The following is a 14572-nucleotide window of genomic DNA, read 5'->3' as shown; positions in this document are numbered from 1 at the left end:
CCTGAGAAATTCCCTGTAACATCACGACGTCGCTAGCGACGCCCCCGGTCACCTGACCGTAAGTGGCGTCATAGGGGAGGCGGGGTGTAGTTTGGGGTAAGCCCTGTTCACTGGCGGCGTGGCCCTTACTCACTCTCCGGGGGTTCCCCGTGCTGCGGCGCCCCGGATGCAGAGTATCGCAGTACACACACACACACAGCGTTACTGATTAGTGACAGATAACCAAATGTAAGAATACTGTCTCTACACGCAAGGCAAGTTCCGTTTCCAGATCTGATCAGTTGTCACATAAAAGGGAAGAAAGACGTGAACAAGCACGGGTCTCTGTGTATTTTAATACAATGGCGTCTGATGTTTGACTCTCACTCATCTCCCGTGTTCAGTTCCCTGTGCTGCTTGTTTTTCAGTTTCACTTTCTTTTGTCTGTGGTTGTCACATCTCAATCCACAGCACACACCCTATATAAAAGTGTAATTGCAGCCTTCTTCATTCGGACCGCTCTCTTTCACTTTTTTCCCCCCTCTCTTGCTCTCCCCGTCCCCTCTCTCTCCTCTCTGTCTTGTTTCACGTGTGCTAGTTGATGACAAGCACACGCTGTGTGTGTGTGTGTGTGTGTGTGTGTGGAAAGCCCTCACCCGGGTTTCCACACACACACACACAACGCATACTGGGTAAAGGAGAGGAAGAGCGGAGGGCTGATTTCTTTCTTTCCTCTCCTCCTCCAACAGTCTCCATGTTCCTAGTAAACGTGGGAGAGGGTGAGCGAGAGAGAGAGAGAGAGGGAGACGATGCTACAGTCACACTGAAACTACTAGTCCCTGTCTGTCTCCCGACTCTGACTGACAGGTGAAGGCAGTGTTAGAGAGGTCTGGCTACTGTCTGGTTTCTGTTCCCTTGTCATCAGGAAGACCACAGATATTGTCTGATGGAGTTCTTGTGTAATTGTGACTGTGTTCGTTTCATGTGAGCAGATGTTGCTCGACAGTCTGTTTTTTGTGTGTGTGTGTGTGGTCGCGATCCACTTTTATGCCGGTTTGATTATTACATCGTCTCGTTCTTCTGATTTTTGGTCCAGGGCTGAAGAAATCCCAGAGATGATTGGCTGTAGAAGCTGAGACTCGACGAGACAGAGGATCTTGAACTCGGTGCTATTCTGAAAGGTGAATGTGTGAACATTTTGTATTTTTGTAGTTGTCTGTGGGAATATGTTAACCCCAGCCAGAGCTGTTTATGATCGTCTGGTCATGGGCTCTCTTTACATGAGTGTGTGTCTGTCTGGTGCATCGTGATCACACACACACCCCCCTGAGAGAGAGAGGGTGGGGGGCGCGTCAGCATGGCCAAGTGTTGTCTTTTATTTCCGTCTCTCTGGAAGCTAAAAACGAAGCGCCTGAAATATCTTCTCCTTAGGCTTTTTATAGAGGGAGAGGAAGAGGGATAGACCCACTACACACGCTAGTAGAGCTAATTTCGGAAGCAACACTGACTGGGGAGTGGGGAGCATTCTGCTGAGCAAGAGTGGCTCACAGTGTGTGTCTGTTTTGAGCAGGAGTCTCCTTTTTTTGTTCCACTGTAGGCAATGTCTTTATGTTTGGACCATGGCCTTTTTTCAGGTGTGTGTGTGTGTGTGTGTGTGTGTGTGTGTGTGTGTGTGTGACTATATGCCAGGCTCATTTCTGCCATGTGGATCTGAGATACCGGGAGCACAGCCTGTGCTCTCATCGTCAGCCTGTCTCGCTCTCCTTCCTTGAAGAGCGTTTTTTAAATTTTCTTCTTAATCTTTCCTCCAATCCTGTTCAGACGGTCTGTTGGGCCTTCTCCCTCTCCATCACGCCTGTTCTAATGGGATTAAAACCAGGTGGATTCAACACACACGGAACACTAAATACACACACACACACAGAGAACCATTGGCTAGTCTGTAAGGATTACAGTAACCTCTGTGCGCTCTCCTAGGTCTGCTAACTCCCCCAGAGCCATCTGCTCTGCTAATAATCCTACAGTAGAGCTACCATCGCCCCCTAGGGGCAGGGACACAGTACAGCACGACCAGAGTACACTAGCAAATACTGACAGAGATGGGCAGACACAAGGGTCAATACCTGCGGTACCTGGAAGAACAGACTGGTGTAAAAGTTGTTTAAATTGGCAGTTTTTACTGCAGCAGAAACAGTTTCTACACTAGTTTCTCTCCACCTACACCACACATTTTTAGTTCTAGAGGCGCGTAAAGCTCTCCTCCCCATTCCTCAGCAAAACGTTCCATTGCTAGACTTCCTCCTTGCGCCGCTCTCTCTTCTGTCCTGTTTCGCCAGTCTCAACCCCCATCGCCTGTCTGGTTCTAAATCACATGCTGAATTATGTCATGGAAGACCTACTGGCATGTGTTGCTTGCTCTGTTCATATTTCTGTCTAATCGTGTTCTCCCTCCCTCCAGTTCAACTGGCTGTATTGTATTGGTGCTGTTGACGTGTCGAGGGTCTTCCTCTGTGTTGGCGCGTGGCCTTCTCTGTGCTGCGGTGGAGGGCTTCACAGACGCAGCTAGTGTGGTGAGTCGAAAGTCTGAAATACTTAGATTTTTTGGGCAACCCACAAGTAAGTGCCACAGTTTTGTGTGCGGGTTTGTTACACGTACCCAGTGTGTTGAATGTGTGTGTTGAGTCCGGTCTCCGTCTGTCTCCCTCCAGGCTGGATGCATCACGCAGTAGAGCAGTTTGGCGGGCGTGGCACACGGGACTCCTTCCCTCTGGACGGACTCAGCCGGGGAACATGGGCTCCCGTGGGTGGCCACGTCACCTGGGCGCCACCTGCCAGGTATGTTAAGTCTCCACGGCAATGGACAGCACCCCCCCCCCCACACACACACACATACACACACCAACAGTCAATGAATTACACCTACACTGACTGCCTCAGCCTCGTAGTCCCTCCCTTGAGGTTTACGTCCACAAGTTCCGACTGTTAATTGTTCTTCTAGGTTAAAATTAATATTTGTATTTGTTCAAATTGGTCTGGTCTCAGAGAATTTGGCCCTGGTCTGACCTTTGCACTTGTTTTCTCTACCAGGTGTCCGACAGGTGTCAATCAACACCAGCTCCTACCCCATCTACCGCCCAGTCACATGGGTGGACTGAACCATCCCAGTAAATTCTTCAATAATGGGTGAGTCCGGCATATATTCCATTGGGCAACGTACTGTATTCCATACTAGAATCGGATTGCTGTAGTCTCCTCCATTCTCTCTGGTCTTTATCACAGGCCTTCAGGACTCCAGGCTGTAGTCAACTGACTGTCTCTCTTTCCCTCCGTGTCTCTGTTCCCCGCCAGGCCCATGCAGGTGCGTGGCAGTGAGAAGCAGGAGCTGGCCCAGGCCATGTTACCTGGCCTCCAGAGAGCGGACCAGCAACACCTCCCTCCTCCCCCTCACAGGGCGTGGGAACAGCCGGGTCAGCTGTACGAGTCGCCCCCCCCTCCTCATCCATCCGTACCCCTGCCCAGCGACCACGCGACCCGTCTGCATGGCGGGTATAGCCCCGGGCCTCCCGCCAGCCTGCCCCCCAGGCCCAATCAGCTACTGAAGGTGAGCGAAAGAGCCAGTGATATCGTCATACAGGAAGAGTGTCGATAAACGAGTGGCCTATCAGTGAGTGAGGAGGAAGGTGGGTCTCTTGTTCGGAGAGAAGATTAAACCCTTCCTCTCTCTCTTTGTCTCGCTGCCAGTATGTGGACCCTCAGGAGCAGCATCTTCTCAGGGGTCCGACATCGCTGGGTGATGATATGTGGGCTCAGGTGCAGCAGAGGGGTTACCCAGGGAAGATGTTGGGAGGGCAGCTGAAGAGACCGGCCCCCCCTCTCGGGGAGTACTCGGTCATCCGGCACACCCCGCACCCCTCCTCTCGCCCCAATGAGGACTGCCCCAGTCCCAGCAAGAGGAAGAGGAGCTCTGAGCAGGTATGTGGATGATTTGAAACCTCTACATTTAAAAACTTGACTCGTGCATTTAAATGTACTTCACACCAAAAGTTGACTCGTAAAGGATAAAGAGAAACAAAGTCTAAACTCTCACATGTAGAATCAGGTGACTGCATAGAATAATTTGCCATTTTCTGATATCTAAACTTTGTAGTTGTTATTTGACCATGTTGTTTAGATGGGATATGGTTTAGTACCTAAACCCTGCTCTCTCCAGGTTCTACACCCAGGCATACAGAGGTTCTCTGGCCCAGGAGGGCACCCCCTGCCCCCACAGCAGCAGCCCCCGTCTCACTACCCCCCTCCTCCACCCAAACCTGCTTTCTGGAACCCCATGCACAAGGCGAGTGGCGCCCCCCGGGCCCAGCCCGAACGCAAGAACGGTTCCCCTGAGTTCCAGGTCCGAGCCGTAAGAACACTTAACACTTGCTGCTCTATCAAGAACGTGACTAGATGGAATGTAGCTTTACAGAACCTGACATTCCAAACATAAAATAAAAAGTTATCTAGGCTCCCCTAGCTTTCCCACATTCTGAGCCATAATGTTAATCGTCTCTCTCTCTTTCGCTCTGCTAACAGGAGTCAGTCAAGTCCTGCATGGGCGGCTACACCTACAAACCTCCCGCCCCCTCGCCCATCTCCCCACCCCTCACCTCCTCCCCGGGAGGCTACCCTCAGAGGCACAGCGGGCCCCACCCACCCCACAAGCCCTCATTCTCACCTCAGGCCCTCAATCAACCCCCCACAACAACCCCCACAGCTCTCACCCGCAGTACCCTAAACAACCAGCCCCGCCCCGCATGGGGATGGAGCCCAGGGGAGGTCCTCCTACCCCCCAGAGAGGCCCTACCACTGGGGGTAGGGGAGTCAACAACCATCCGCCTCCTCACCACCACCAACCTCCAGCAAGGGGGGACAGGGACAGTAGGGAGCCCCCCCAACCCTCACCAGCAAACCACACCGGCGTGCCTTACAGCCACAACCCCCACTTCCAGCCCCACCCCGGGCTGGGCCACACTGCCCCCCACCCCCCTGCCAGCAGCACAGCAGTACCTCAGCAGCACAACCCCAGTCCCTCCCACCATGAGGCCTGGAGGCCCCAGGGGCAGGGCAGAACACAAAACAACCACCCCCTGGTGAGTCCCAGGTTCCCGGCATGTTGCACTCCACTGCTACTAACTCTTCTCCTTTTGTTAACGTTGGATTATCATGTGATCTCCGCCTTTTTCACACTAATTATTTGCAACATTCTGAATTGACGCCCGGCCAGCTCACTACCCCCTATGCAGTTAATGTAGACCTGAAGAGATCGGGAACAAGTCACATTTTACCCAGCTATGGGCCAAATGTGATTTAGCAGAGCGGTCAGTTTGGAATTGATTGGGCTTAGTTAATTGAGCAATAAGGCCCGAGGGGATGTGGTATACGGCCTACATACCGCGGCTAAGGGCTGTTCTTACGCACGACGCAGCGCAGAGTGCCTGGACACAGCCCTTAGCCGTGGTATATTGGCCATATACCACAAACCCCAAGGTACCTTATTGCTCTTATAAACTGATTACCAACGTAATTAGTGCAGAAAATACATATTTTTTTGTCATACCCATGGTATACGGTCTGATATACCACAGCTTTTAGCCAATCAGCAGTCAGACCTCCAACCAGCCGGTTTCTAATGTTAAATTAACAATGGACTTGGAAGTGTAAAGAATGTCCTTTTTTTTAATCTGTATCATTATCAGTGTATCAAATTACTTTTTGCTAGGAAACACTAGGAAGTGTGCCCCAAATCTGGTCAAATGTAGTGCACTATATAGGGAATAGGGTGCCATTTGGGGCGCATACTAGGTCTATAGCTCTCAATCTCCAGTGCATTAATCTCCAGTGCATGTCTCTGTTTCTCCCTGCAGGAGTTGGGTCACTACAGGGCAGGGCTGGTACCTCAGGGGCAGCAGAACCAGGCTGGGGAGACCCGGGGTCCCGCATCCCTCCAACACCATCAGCACCCCCACATCAGCTCCCCTCAGGTTCCTACCAGAACCCCCGTCATCATCTCCACCCCCCAGGCCCTCTGCTCACAGTCCCAAAACAACCGCTACAACAACAGTAGTAGTATTACTGGACCTGCACTCTCCACTGTGATCACAGCACCACCTGCTGTGTGTTCTGCTAACAGCACCTGTAGGAGAGGCAGGGAGACGATGTCACTGCCCCACCAGTCCTCAGCTGCGTCTCAGCTGGAGAGAGACCCAGAGAGGAGCCCCATCCACCCCATGCTGCACCCAGGGTATCAGGGAGCCCACGCGGGCACTGCCAACCACCCACACCGGGCGCCACCCAGGCCCCAGCAGCAGCAGTTCCCTAGCCAGCACCACCAACAGTCTGTCCAGGGGAAGTCTTACTACGGACGGTCTGATCCGGATGGCACTCCGGCCTCCTCTTCATCCTCCTCCTCTTCGTCATTCTCAGGACACCAGAGGGCAGGGGAGAGCGTCATCACCAGCAGGGGGTCTCACCCCAGCCCCCTCACCCAGACGGAGGTCACTAGCTCGCCCCTGCACCGCCCCATGCCCGCCCACCAACCCCACACTGTCAGCTCTGCCCCCCAGCCAGCCTCCAGCCCCTCCTACTCCAGACTCTGTGCCCAGCCTGCCCCCCAGGCTACCACCACCGCAGCCAAGGGGTATCTAAATTCTCGACCCCAGCCACCTCCACCCTCAGCCCCCCAGTCCATGGAGGAGGCTCTGGATAAACTGGATGCTGAGCTCCAGGGTCATATGCAGGCCGAGGAGAGGAGGGAGAGGGAGCAGGAGGAGCGGAAGAGGAGGGAGAGGGAGCAGGAGGAGCGGAAGAGGAGGGAGAGGGAGCAGGAGGAGCGGAAGAGGAGGGAGAGGGAGCAGGAAGAGCGGAAGAGGAGGGAGAGGGAGCAGGAAGAGAGGAAGAGGAGGGAGTGGGAGAGAGAGCAGGAAGAGCGGAAGAGGATGGAGAGGGAGCAGGGGAAGAGGAGAGAGTTGGAGAGAGTGGAAGAGGAGAAGAAAAGAAGGGAATGGGAAAAAGAGCAAGAGGAGAGGAAGAGGAGGGATTTGGCGAGGGAGCGAGAGGAAGAGGAGAGGAAGATGAGGACTGAGTTGATGAAAGAGGAGGAGAGGAGGAAGGTGGAGGAGGAGATGAGCCGGACTAGTAAAAGGAGAGAGGAGTCTGCCATCGAGAGTCTGGAGAGACTCCTGTCCGGCAACTCCTCTGCTCCTCCACCTCCTCGCCTGTCCACCATCTCCTCCTTTGTCCCACCCACCCCCAGCCAGTCATCCTCCTCGCCCCCCTACCCCTGGCTGAGCCGGGGCGGGGCTCCCCCTTGTCCCCCAGGCCAGGCACCACCACCTCCCGCCCCCTGGAGATGTCACGGCCGCCCCCTCTCACCCCCAGACGGAGTACGCTAGGGAGAAGCAGAGGCAGAGAGAGATGTGGGGTGAAACCCCCCTCGTCATTACACAGTACTAACGTCACCTCAGGGAACAACGCCCTGACCTCATCGGGGCCCTTTTACCCCAACCACCCCTCAAATAAGACCTTGACACAAGGTGCCTCCCCCCGCCCATCCAAAGACACCCCCCATCCCAAGGAGAACGATAGTCAGCAGGCCCGAGGGGGAGCGATGGGCGCTGTGGATCCCCTCCACACCTCCAGCACGGTCACCCTCCGAGAGCCCCCCAAACTCTTCCAGGCATTCCCCAGGGATAGCCTTTCGTCTGGGCCCAACACCTCCAGGATCAGCAGCAGCACGTCCAGCACAGGGGGCCTCCCCAACAAGCGCATGCCCAGCGGAGGCCTAGGCAGCCTGGGTTGCAGCACCAGCAGCAGTAACAGCGGCGACTCCGACAGCGCCCAGTTTGAGGAGGAACCCTTGGAGCTCTCAACGTTACTCCCGGACGGTCTGGCCAACATCATGGCCATGCTGGATGAGTCCATCAAGAAAGAGGAGGAATCTCTGTACTGCAGCGACCGAAACGGTGCTAGGGAGACCATCATAAATGCCCTCTCTGCTATGCCGCCGGCCAAGAGCTATCTGTGCGCCCCGGACCTCATCCCAGCGCCCAATCAGCAACCGCAGGACGACTTTGTTGGGACGAACGTCCACGCCAGCCCCCCTGTACTGAGCCGACAGGGCTCCCTGGCCTCCCCCTGCAGCCGGACCTCCTCCATCAACGAGGAAGACGAGGAGGGTTGTCTCGCCCTGAAACCCGCTTTGGAGCTCCACGAGCCAGCCGTCCCCCTCAACTCCGACCCCCAGTCGGGGACTAACTACAGCCACAGCGATCTGGCTAAACTCTATGGTCTCCCGGAGCCTGTGAAGAGCGAGGGTGACGACGAGGATGAGGAAGATGAGTCGGAGACCCCGTCCAGTTCCCCTCCCCCGCCCCAGAGGCCCCACCTCCACCAGACAGGGGTGAGCAGCACCTTCAAGTCTCAGGCCGCCCTGGAGAACCAGAAGTACGCCTACCGAGGAGGTCCGTTTGGCCGCCCGCCCCCCTCCGCTCTGGGGGGACTGAAGTACTCCTCCTCCCTCTCTCTGGGTCCCGACATCCAACAGCAGCAGAATAGCACCTCCCCCACCTCGGATTCCACCAATCACCCAGGCTTCACGCCGTCTACGGCCCCTCCCCTAAAGACCCGCCCACACTCCCCCTCCAGCTGGGAGGCAAAGAGACAGGTCAATATCAAGATGGAGGAGCCTGATATCTGGAGAGATGGGAGAGAGGCCATGGAGAAGAGGCTCCATTCCACGAGGGTGGAGTCCAAGTGTTATCCCTCTACACAACCCATCAAGATGGAGCTCAAGGAAGAGGCCACGCTTACAACCATCTCCGAGTCTTCTCTGGCCGAGCTGGGCCGAAGCTGTGAGGTTCTCCTGACCCGACACTCCAGCTCCCTCCCCAGAAAGAACCCCTCCGACAGGACCAAGACTGAGCTCAAACAGGAGGGCAGGCACCACAAGCCTGAGAGAGAGCGGGAACGACACAGAGAGAAGGAGAGGAAACCCGGCCGGAGCAAGAAGCACGGGGAGAGGAAAGAGGGGAAGAAAAAGCCGAGGGAGAAACGAGACGAGATGTCCTCCTCCTCCTCTTCGTCCTCTCACTCCTCCTCCTCCAGTTCCAGTTCGAAGCGGCACAGGCACAAGGAGAAGAAGGACCACCGGCGGATCCTCGGGAACCTGGACCTTCAGCGTAAGGAGATCCGGGAGAAGGACCGCGACCACGTTCGCGCCAACATGAGGAGGAAGGAGGCTGGGTCCACCAGCGAAGGTGAAACCTCCGAATGGGCGTCTCGTAGTAGAAGTGAAAGAAGTTCAGGAGTCATGTCCGCTTCTCAGGACAGAGGGGCTGGATCTACGCTGCAGGGTTCAGCTGCTGACTTCATGAAGCTGAAAGCCCTATCGGACGGGCCGCCCAAGGAGCTGAAGATCAGGCTGATCAAGGTGGAGAGCGGCGACCGAGAGACGTTCATCGCCTCTGAGGTGGAGGAGAAGCGGACACCCTTGGAGGAGATCAGCATCGAGAACACCGCCGCAGAGGTCATCAGGGCCTGCAAGTGAGTATGGAGGAGAGAGGGATGGATGGAGGCGTGAACAAGGCAGGGGTGTAGTGAGTGAGCGAGGGGGGGGATTACCAATGAGAAGTTAAGAGGGAGTTACATTCTAGTTAATCAATTTCTAAAAAGGCCGTAAACTAACTCATTGCTACAGTTTGTGACGGTGTTTGGTCTTAACATTTGTCTCGCTCTCTCTCCGTCTCAGGGGTGCGAGGGTGAAGGGGAAGTTCAGAGAGTCCTACCTGCTCCCTGCGTTCTCTGTCAAGCCGCTATTTACTACAGAGCCTCTCCCACGGGATAAACTCAACCCCCCCACGCCCAGCATCTATGTAAGTCGATCGTCATTCGCCATAACACGAACCACCGGTTACTGTAGCTAATTTGACCTTCAGTCTATTCGATTTTTCTCATTTCACCCTCTTGCTTTCTCTTTGAAAGTGTGTATTAGGATGCCTTTTTGTATGCCTGTGCTGCCCTCTTCTGGTAGAAAGATGCACCTGCTATTTGTGACGGTACTAACTCTTCGGTCCTCTTTCCCCCTCTCTAGTTGGAGAGTAAGAGAGATGCCCTCTCCCCTGTACTACTGCAGTTCTGTACAGACCCCAAGAACCCTGTTACTGTCATCAGAGGACTGGCCGGGTCCCTACGACTCAGTGAGTTTTTATATACACACACACACAGACTATGTTATCAATCATTTATTTAACCCCGACATAAACACACTATCTACCACACATGTTAGAGTAATCACAGGACTTGGTACCATTGCTTTTGGGAGTCTCTTTAAGCAGGTTAGAGTTTTTCATCATGAATCTTGATCTGAAGGCAGCTCTGCAGAGTGGTCACTAGCTGGCACAGCCACAAAGTCATGATATAAACCTAACCTTAACCACACTGCGAACCCTAATGCCTGACTGTAACTTGAGACAAAAAGCACATTTTGTTGTTTTTATAAATCTGTACAATATAGCCAATTTTGACTTTTTGCAGCTGGCTTATCCAAGGGGCAATTGCTCAGTTCTGCCTCCAGGACCAAACTTCAACCTGCCATACCATGTCATCCTTTAGTATGTTTGTATATTAAACCCCTTTTCTCTCTCTCCCTCTCCTCTCAGACCTGGGTCTGTTCTCCACGAAGTCTCTGGTAGATGCTAACTCTGAGCATGCTGTGGAGGTGAGGACCCAGGTACAGCAGCCTGCTGATGAGAACTGGGACCCCAGCGGCACGGGGCAGACCTGGCCCTGCGAGAGCAGCCGCTCACACACCACCATCGCCAAGTACGCCCAGTACCAGGCTTCATCCTTCCAGGAGAGTCTGCAGGTACAGACCAGACTCAACACACACACACACACCTCTTACTTACACACACCTCTTACTTACTTCTACCTTATCCCTTTCTGTGTCTTCAGGAGGAGAAGGGTAGTGATGAAGAGGCTGAGGAAGATGAGGAAGACAAGGAGAAGACGAGTAAGGAGACCAGCCCTGAGACACCTAGCAAAGAACCCACAAGTAAAGATGCTACCAGTACCGAACAGAAACCAGTGGGGAAGATAATCAAGTTTGGCACCAACATTGACCTATCAGACCCCAAGAGGTAAGCTGGAGATGGATGCATTGTATTACCGCATAGAACACGTGGAACTTTTCCCATTTGTTCCAGAACTTTCCTCTTTGTTTTTGCTGACCCCTAGTGGTCAGGTCTTAGTATTACATTAATACAAAAAACCCTCCCCTAAACGTCTATTGCTAAGCAAGGCCATGTGCAGAGTCACTATAGTACATAAGCGCCTTAGCGACGATCGCATCGACGCCAATACTGCTGCTCAGATGTTGTGTTTTGTTGGACAATTTGAAACCCACAATAACCCTCTCCCAGGTGGAAGGCCCAGCTGCAGGAGCTCCAGAAGCTTCCGGCCTTCATGCGCGTGGCGTCCAGCGGCAACATGCTGAGCCACGTAGGTCACACCATCCTGGGCATGAACACGGTCCAGCTCTACATGAAGGTCCCCGGGAGCCGCACGCCTGGCCACCAGGAGAACAACAACTTCTGCTCTGTGAACGTCAACATTGGGCCTGGAGACTGCGAGTGGTTCTCCGTGCACGAAAACTACTGGCCGGCCATCGACGACTTCTGTGAAAAGTAAGTCGCGTCGATACTTTTACCGCGATTTTCTTGAATGCGCTGATGATGACGAGGTACAAGAATATATTCCTCGCCAGTTTTGAATCTGCGTTTCTGAGTCACTTGAGATTAGCTTTCAAGACCGTACGCCCGTAAGAATGTGAAATAGCACAGGCGTCTCATCTACTTAAGTTTATCATTCTCCAAACGTTGTCACCCACTACCTCAGAGGATCTTACCCCCGTATCCCCACCCCTCCTTCAGGCACGGAGTAGACTACCTGACCGGTTCCTGGTGGCCTGTTCTGGAGGACCTGTACCGATCCAACATCCCCGTGTACCGCTTCATTCAGAGGCCCGGGGACCTGGTGTGGATCAACGCAGGGACCGTCCACTGGGTCCAGGCTGTGGGCTGGTGCAACAACATCGCCTGGAACGTGGGCCCACTCAACTGTACGTGAACTTCCTGACACAGACGCCTACATTAGTCTTGCTTTCACTCCACTATCCACTGAAACGCGTTGCAGTAGAGCTGTTTCTTGACTTTAGTGTTTAGTGTTATTTTATGGACCTGTTGGTCTCGGTCAGTCATTTTGCCTTGGGAGTTTTGAACTTCAGGGCGACGACCCCCTGTCCAAATCCACACTAATGAGACTCATAAGTAGAGGACTAATGTTGACCTATTTTAAAAAAAAAATATAAAAAAAAATATATATATATATATATATATATATATATATAATATAATATCAGGTGAGGTCACTACTAATGGCACCATATCCTCCCTGTAGCCTACCAGTACCAGCTGGCCCTGGAGAGGTTTGAGTGGAACGAGGTCAAGAAGGTCAAGTCCATTGTCCCCATGATCCACGTGTCCTGGAACGTGGCCCGCACCGTCAAGGTCACCGACCCCGACACATACAAGATGATCAAGTGAGTATTCAGACTGGTGACGTGTCTTCCGGTTGATTGGTGGCTCTACAATGGCAAGAAAAAGTATGTGAACCCTTTGGAGATACCTGGATTTCTGTGTAAATTGGTCATAACATTTAAACTGATCTAGGTCACAACAAGAGACAAACACAGCCTGCTTAAACTAATAACACACAAGCAATTATACATTTTCATGTCTTTTATTGAACACACTGTGTAAACATTCTCAGTGCAGGGTGTGAACCCTTGGATTTAATAACAGGTTCACCCTCCTTTGGCAGCAATAACCTCAACCAAATGTTCTCTGTAGTTGCGGATCAGACCTGCACACACCGGACAGGAGGAATTTTGGACCATTCCTCTTCACAAAACTGTTTCAGTTCAGCAATATTCTTGTGATGTCTGGTGTGATCTGCTCTCTTGAGGTCATGCCACAGCATCTCAATCAGGTTGAGGTCAGGACTCTGACTGGGCCACTCCAGAAGGCGCATTTTCTTCTGTTGAAGTCATTCTGTTGATTTACTTCTGTGTTTTGGGTTGTTGTCCTGTTGAATCACCCAACTTCTGTTGAGCTTCAATTGGCGGACAGATAGCCTTACATTCTCCTGCAAAATGTCTTGATGAACTTGGGAATTCATTTTTCCGTTGACGATAACAAGCTGTCCAGGCCCTGAGACAGCAAAGCAGCCCCAAACCATGACGCTCCCTCCACCATACTTTACAGTTGGGATGAGGTTTTGATGTTGGTGTGCCGTGCCTTTTTGTTTCTCCATACAGTGTTGTGTGTTCCTTTCCGAACAACTCAACTGTAGTTTTGTCTGTCCACAGAATATTTTGCATCGTCAAGGCTTTTAGAGATACTTTTGTAACCCTTCCCAGGGGGGGGTCACATACTTTTTTACAACCTACAATGTGAACGTTTAAATGATGTATTCAATATAGACAAGAAATGCAGAAATGTGTTATTAGTTTAAGCAGACTATGTTTGTCTATTGTTGTGACTTAGATGAAGATCAGATCAAATTTGATGACCAATTTATGCAGAAATCCAGGTAATTCCAAAGGGTTCACATACTTTATCTTGCCACTGTATAATAGTTACAAAGGATACAGGTCAATAGGGCAGATTGTGATTATGCTACTAACTTGTGTTCCGTTTAATAAGGGTTACAGTGTCATGACAGGGACACACTATCACTGTGTTGGACCAGAGTTTTACCTCGACAGGTCATGTGACCAGAAACTCTCGGTCCTCTTCATACCTGTATCCTAACCTCATCACTCACTCGCTCACCCAGGCACTGCCTCCTGCAGTCCATCAAGCACATCCAGGTTCTGCGAGACCAGCTGGTAGCAGCAGGGAAGAAGATCTCCTACCAGAGCCGAGTGAAGGACGAACCAGCTTACTACTGCAACGAGTGTGATGTGAGTAGTACTTCTACCCAGTATCTACCTACTGCCCTCTCAATGCAAAACCCCCAACCTCATGTTTTACCCTCGGTCTGCCAGCACCAAAACGCCTTCTAACTGAACTCAAAACATACACACACACTTACCACAGTCAGAGCCCATCGCTCTTCTGAAACCACATTACTTCAAACCCCTGCCCCCCCAATCTTCCTTCATGGTTGCTTCGGCATGCATTCAATTCCTCCCCATTCGTTACAAGACAAAGCCCGTTACTTGTGTACTGAGTATCTGTGTGTATATATCTTCTGTCCACCAGGTGGAGGTGTTTGACCTGCTGTTCGTGACGTCTGAGAGTGGCAGCAGGAAGACTTATGTGGTCCACTGTGAGGACTGTGCCCGCCAGAGAAACCCCAGCCTCTCCAACAACGTAGTGGTGTTGGAGCAGTACCGCATGGAGGAGCTAATGAGTACCTACGACGCATTCAGCCTGGTGAGGGGACACACACACACACACATCTTTTTCTTATGAGACGGGCACCTGCATACAAG

At 52.5% G+C, this 14572-nt stretch overlaps 1 protein-coding gene across 1 annotated transcript in view; it reads left to right on the top strand.

The window, feature by feature from the left end:
* LOC112214656 (lysine-specific demethylase 6B-like) overlaps positions 1–14572 on the top strand; it is a 151807-nt gene that overhangs the window by 135663 nt on the left and 1572 nt on the right. Inside the window, 22 exon segments of the mRNA XM_042327173.1 lie at positions 1076–1160; positions 2438–2549; positions 2688–2814; positions 3067–3162; positions 3328–3580; positions 3721–3951; positions 4190–4381; positions 4552–5108; positions 5883–6031; positions 6034–7356; positions 7359–7385; positions 7388–7437; positions 7439–9558; positions 9764–9887; positions 10106–10211; positions 10674–10879; positions 10969–11153; positions 11436–11699; positions 11946–12133; positions 12472–12613; positions 13912–14038; positions 14340–14513. Coding sequence (XP_042183107.1) covers positions 2693–2814; positions 3067–3162; positions 3328–3580; positions 3721–3951; positions 4190–4381; positions 4552–5108; positions 5883–6031; positions 6034–7356; positions 7359–7385; positions 7388–7437; positions 7439–9558; positions 9764–9887; positions 10106–10211; positions 10674–10879; positions 10969–11153; positions 11436–11699; positions 11946–12133; positions 12472–12613; positions 13912–14038; positions 14340–14513 — 6636 coding nt within the window. The 5' untranslated portion in view covers positions 1076–1160; positions 2438–2549; positions 2688–2692.

Source organism: Oncorhynchus tshawytscha, linkage group LG09, assembly GCF_018296145.1.
Source record: "Oncorhynchus tshawytscha isolate Ot180627B linkage group LG09, Otsh_v2.0, whole genome shotgun sequence".
Lineage (NCBI taxonomy): Eukaryota > Metazoa > Chordata > Actinopteri > Salmoniformes > Salmonidae > Oncorhynchus > Oncorhynchus tshawytscha.
Note: the sequence above shows the minus strand (reverse complement) of the source record. Positions and strands in the feature narration are given on the sequence as shown.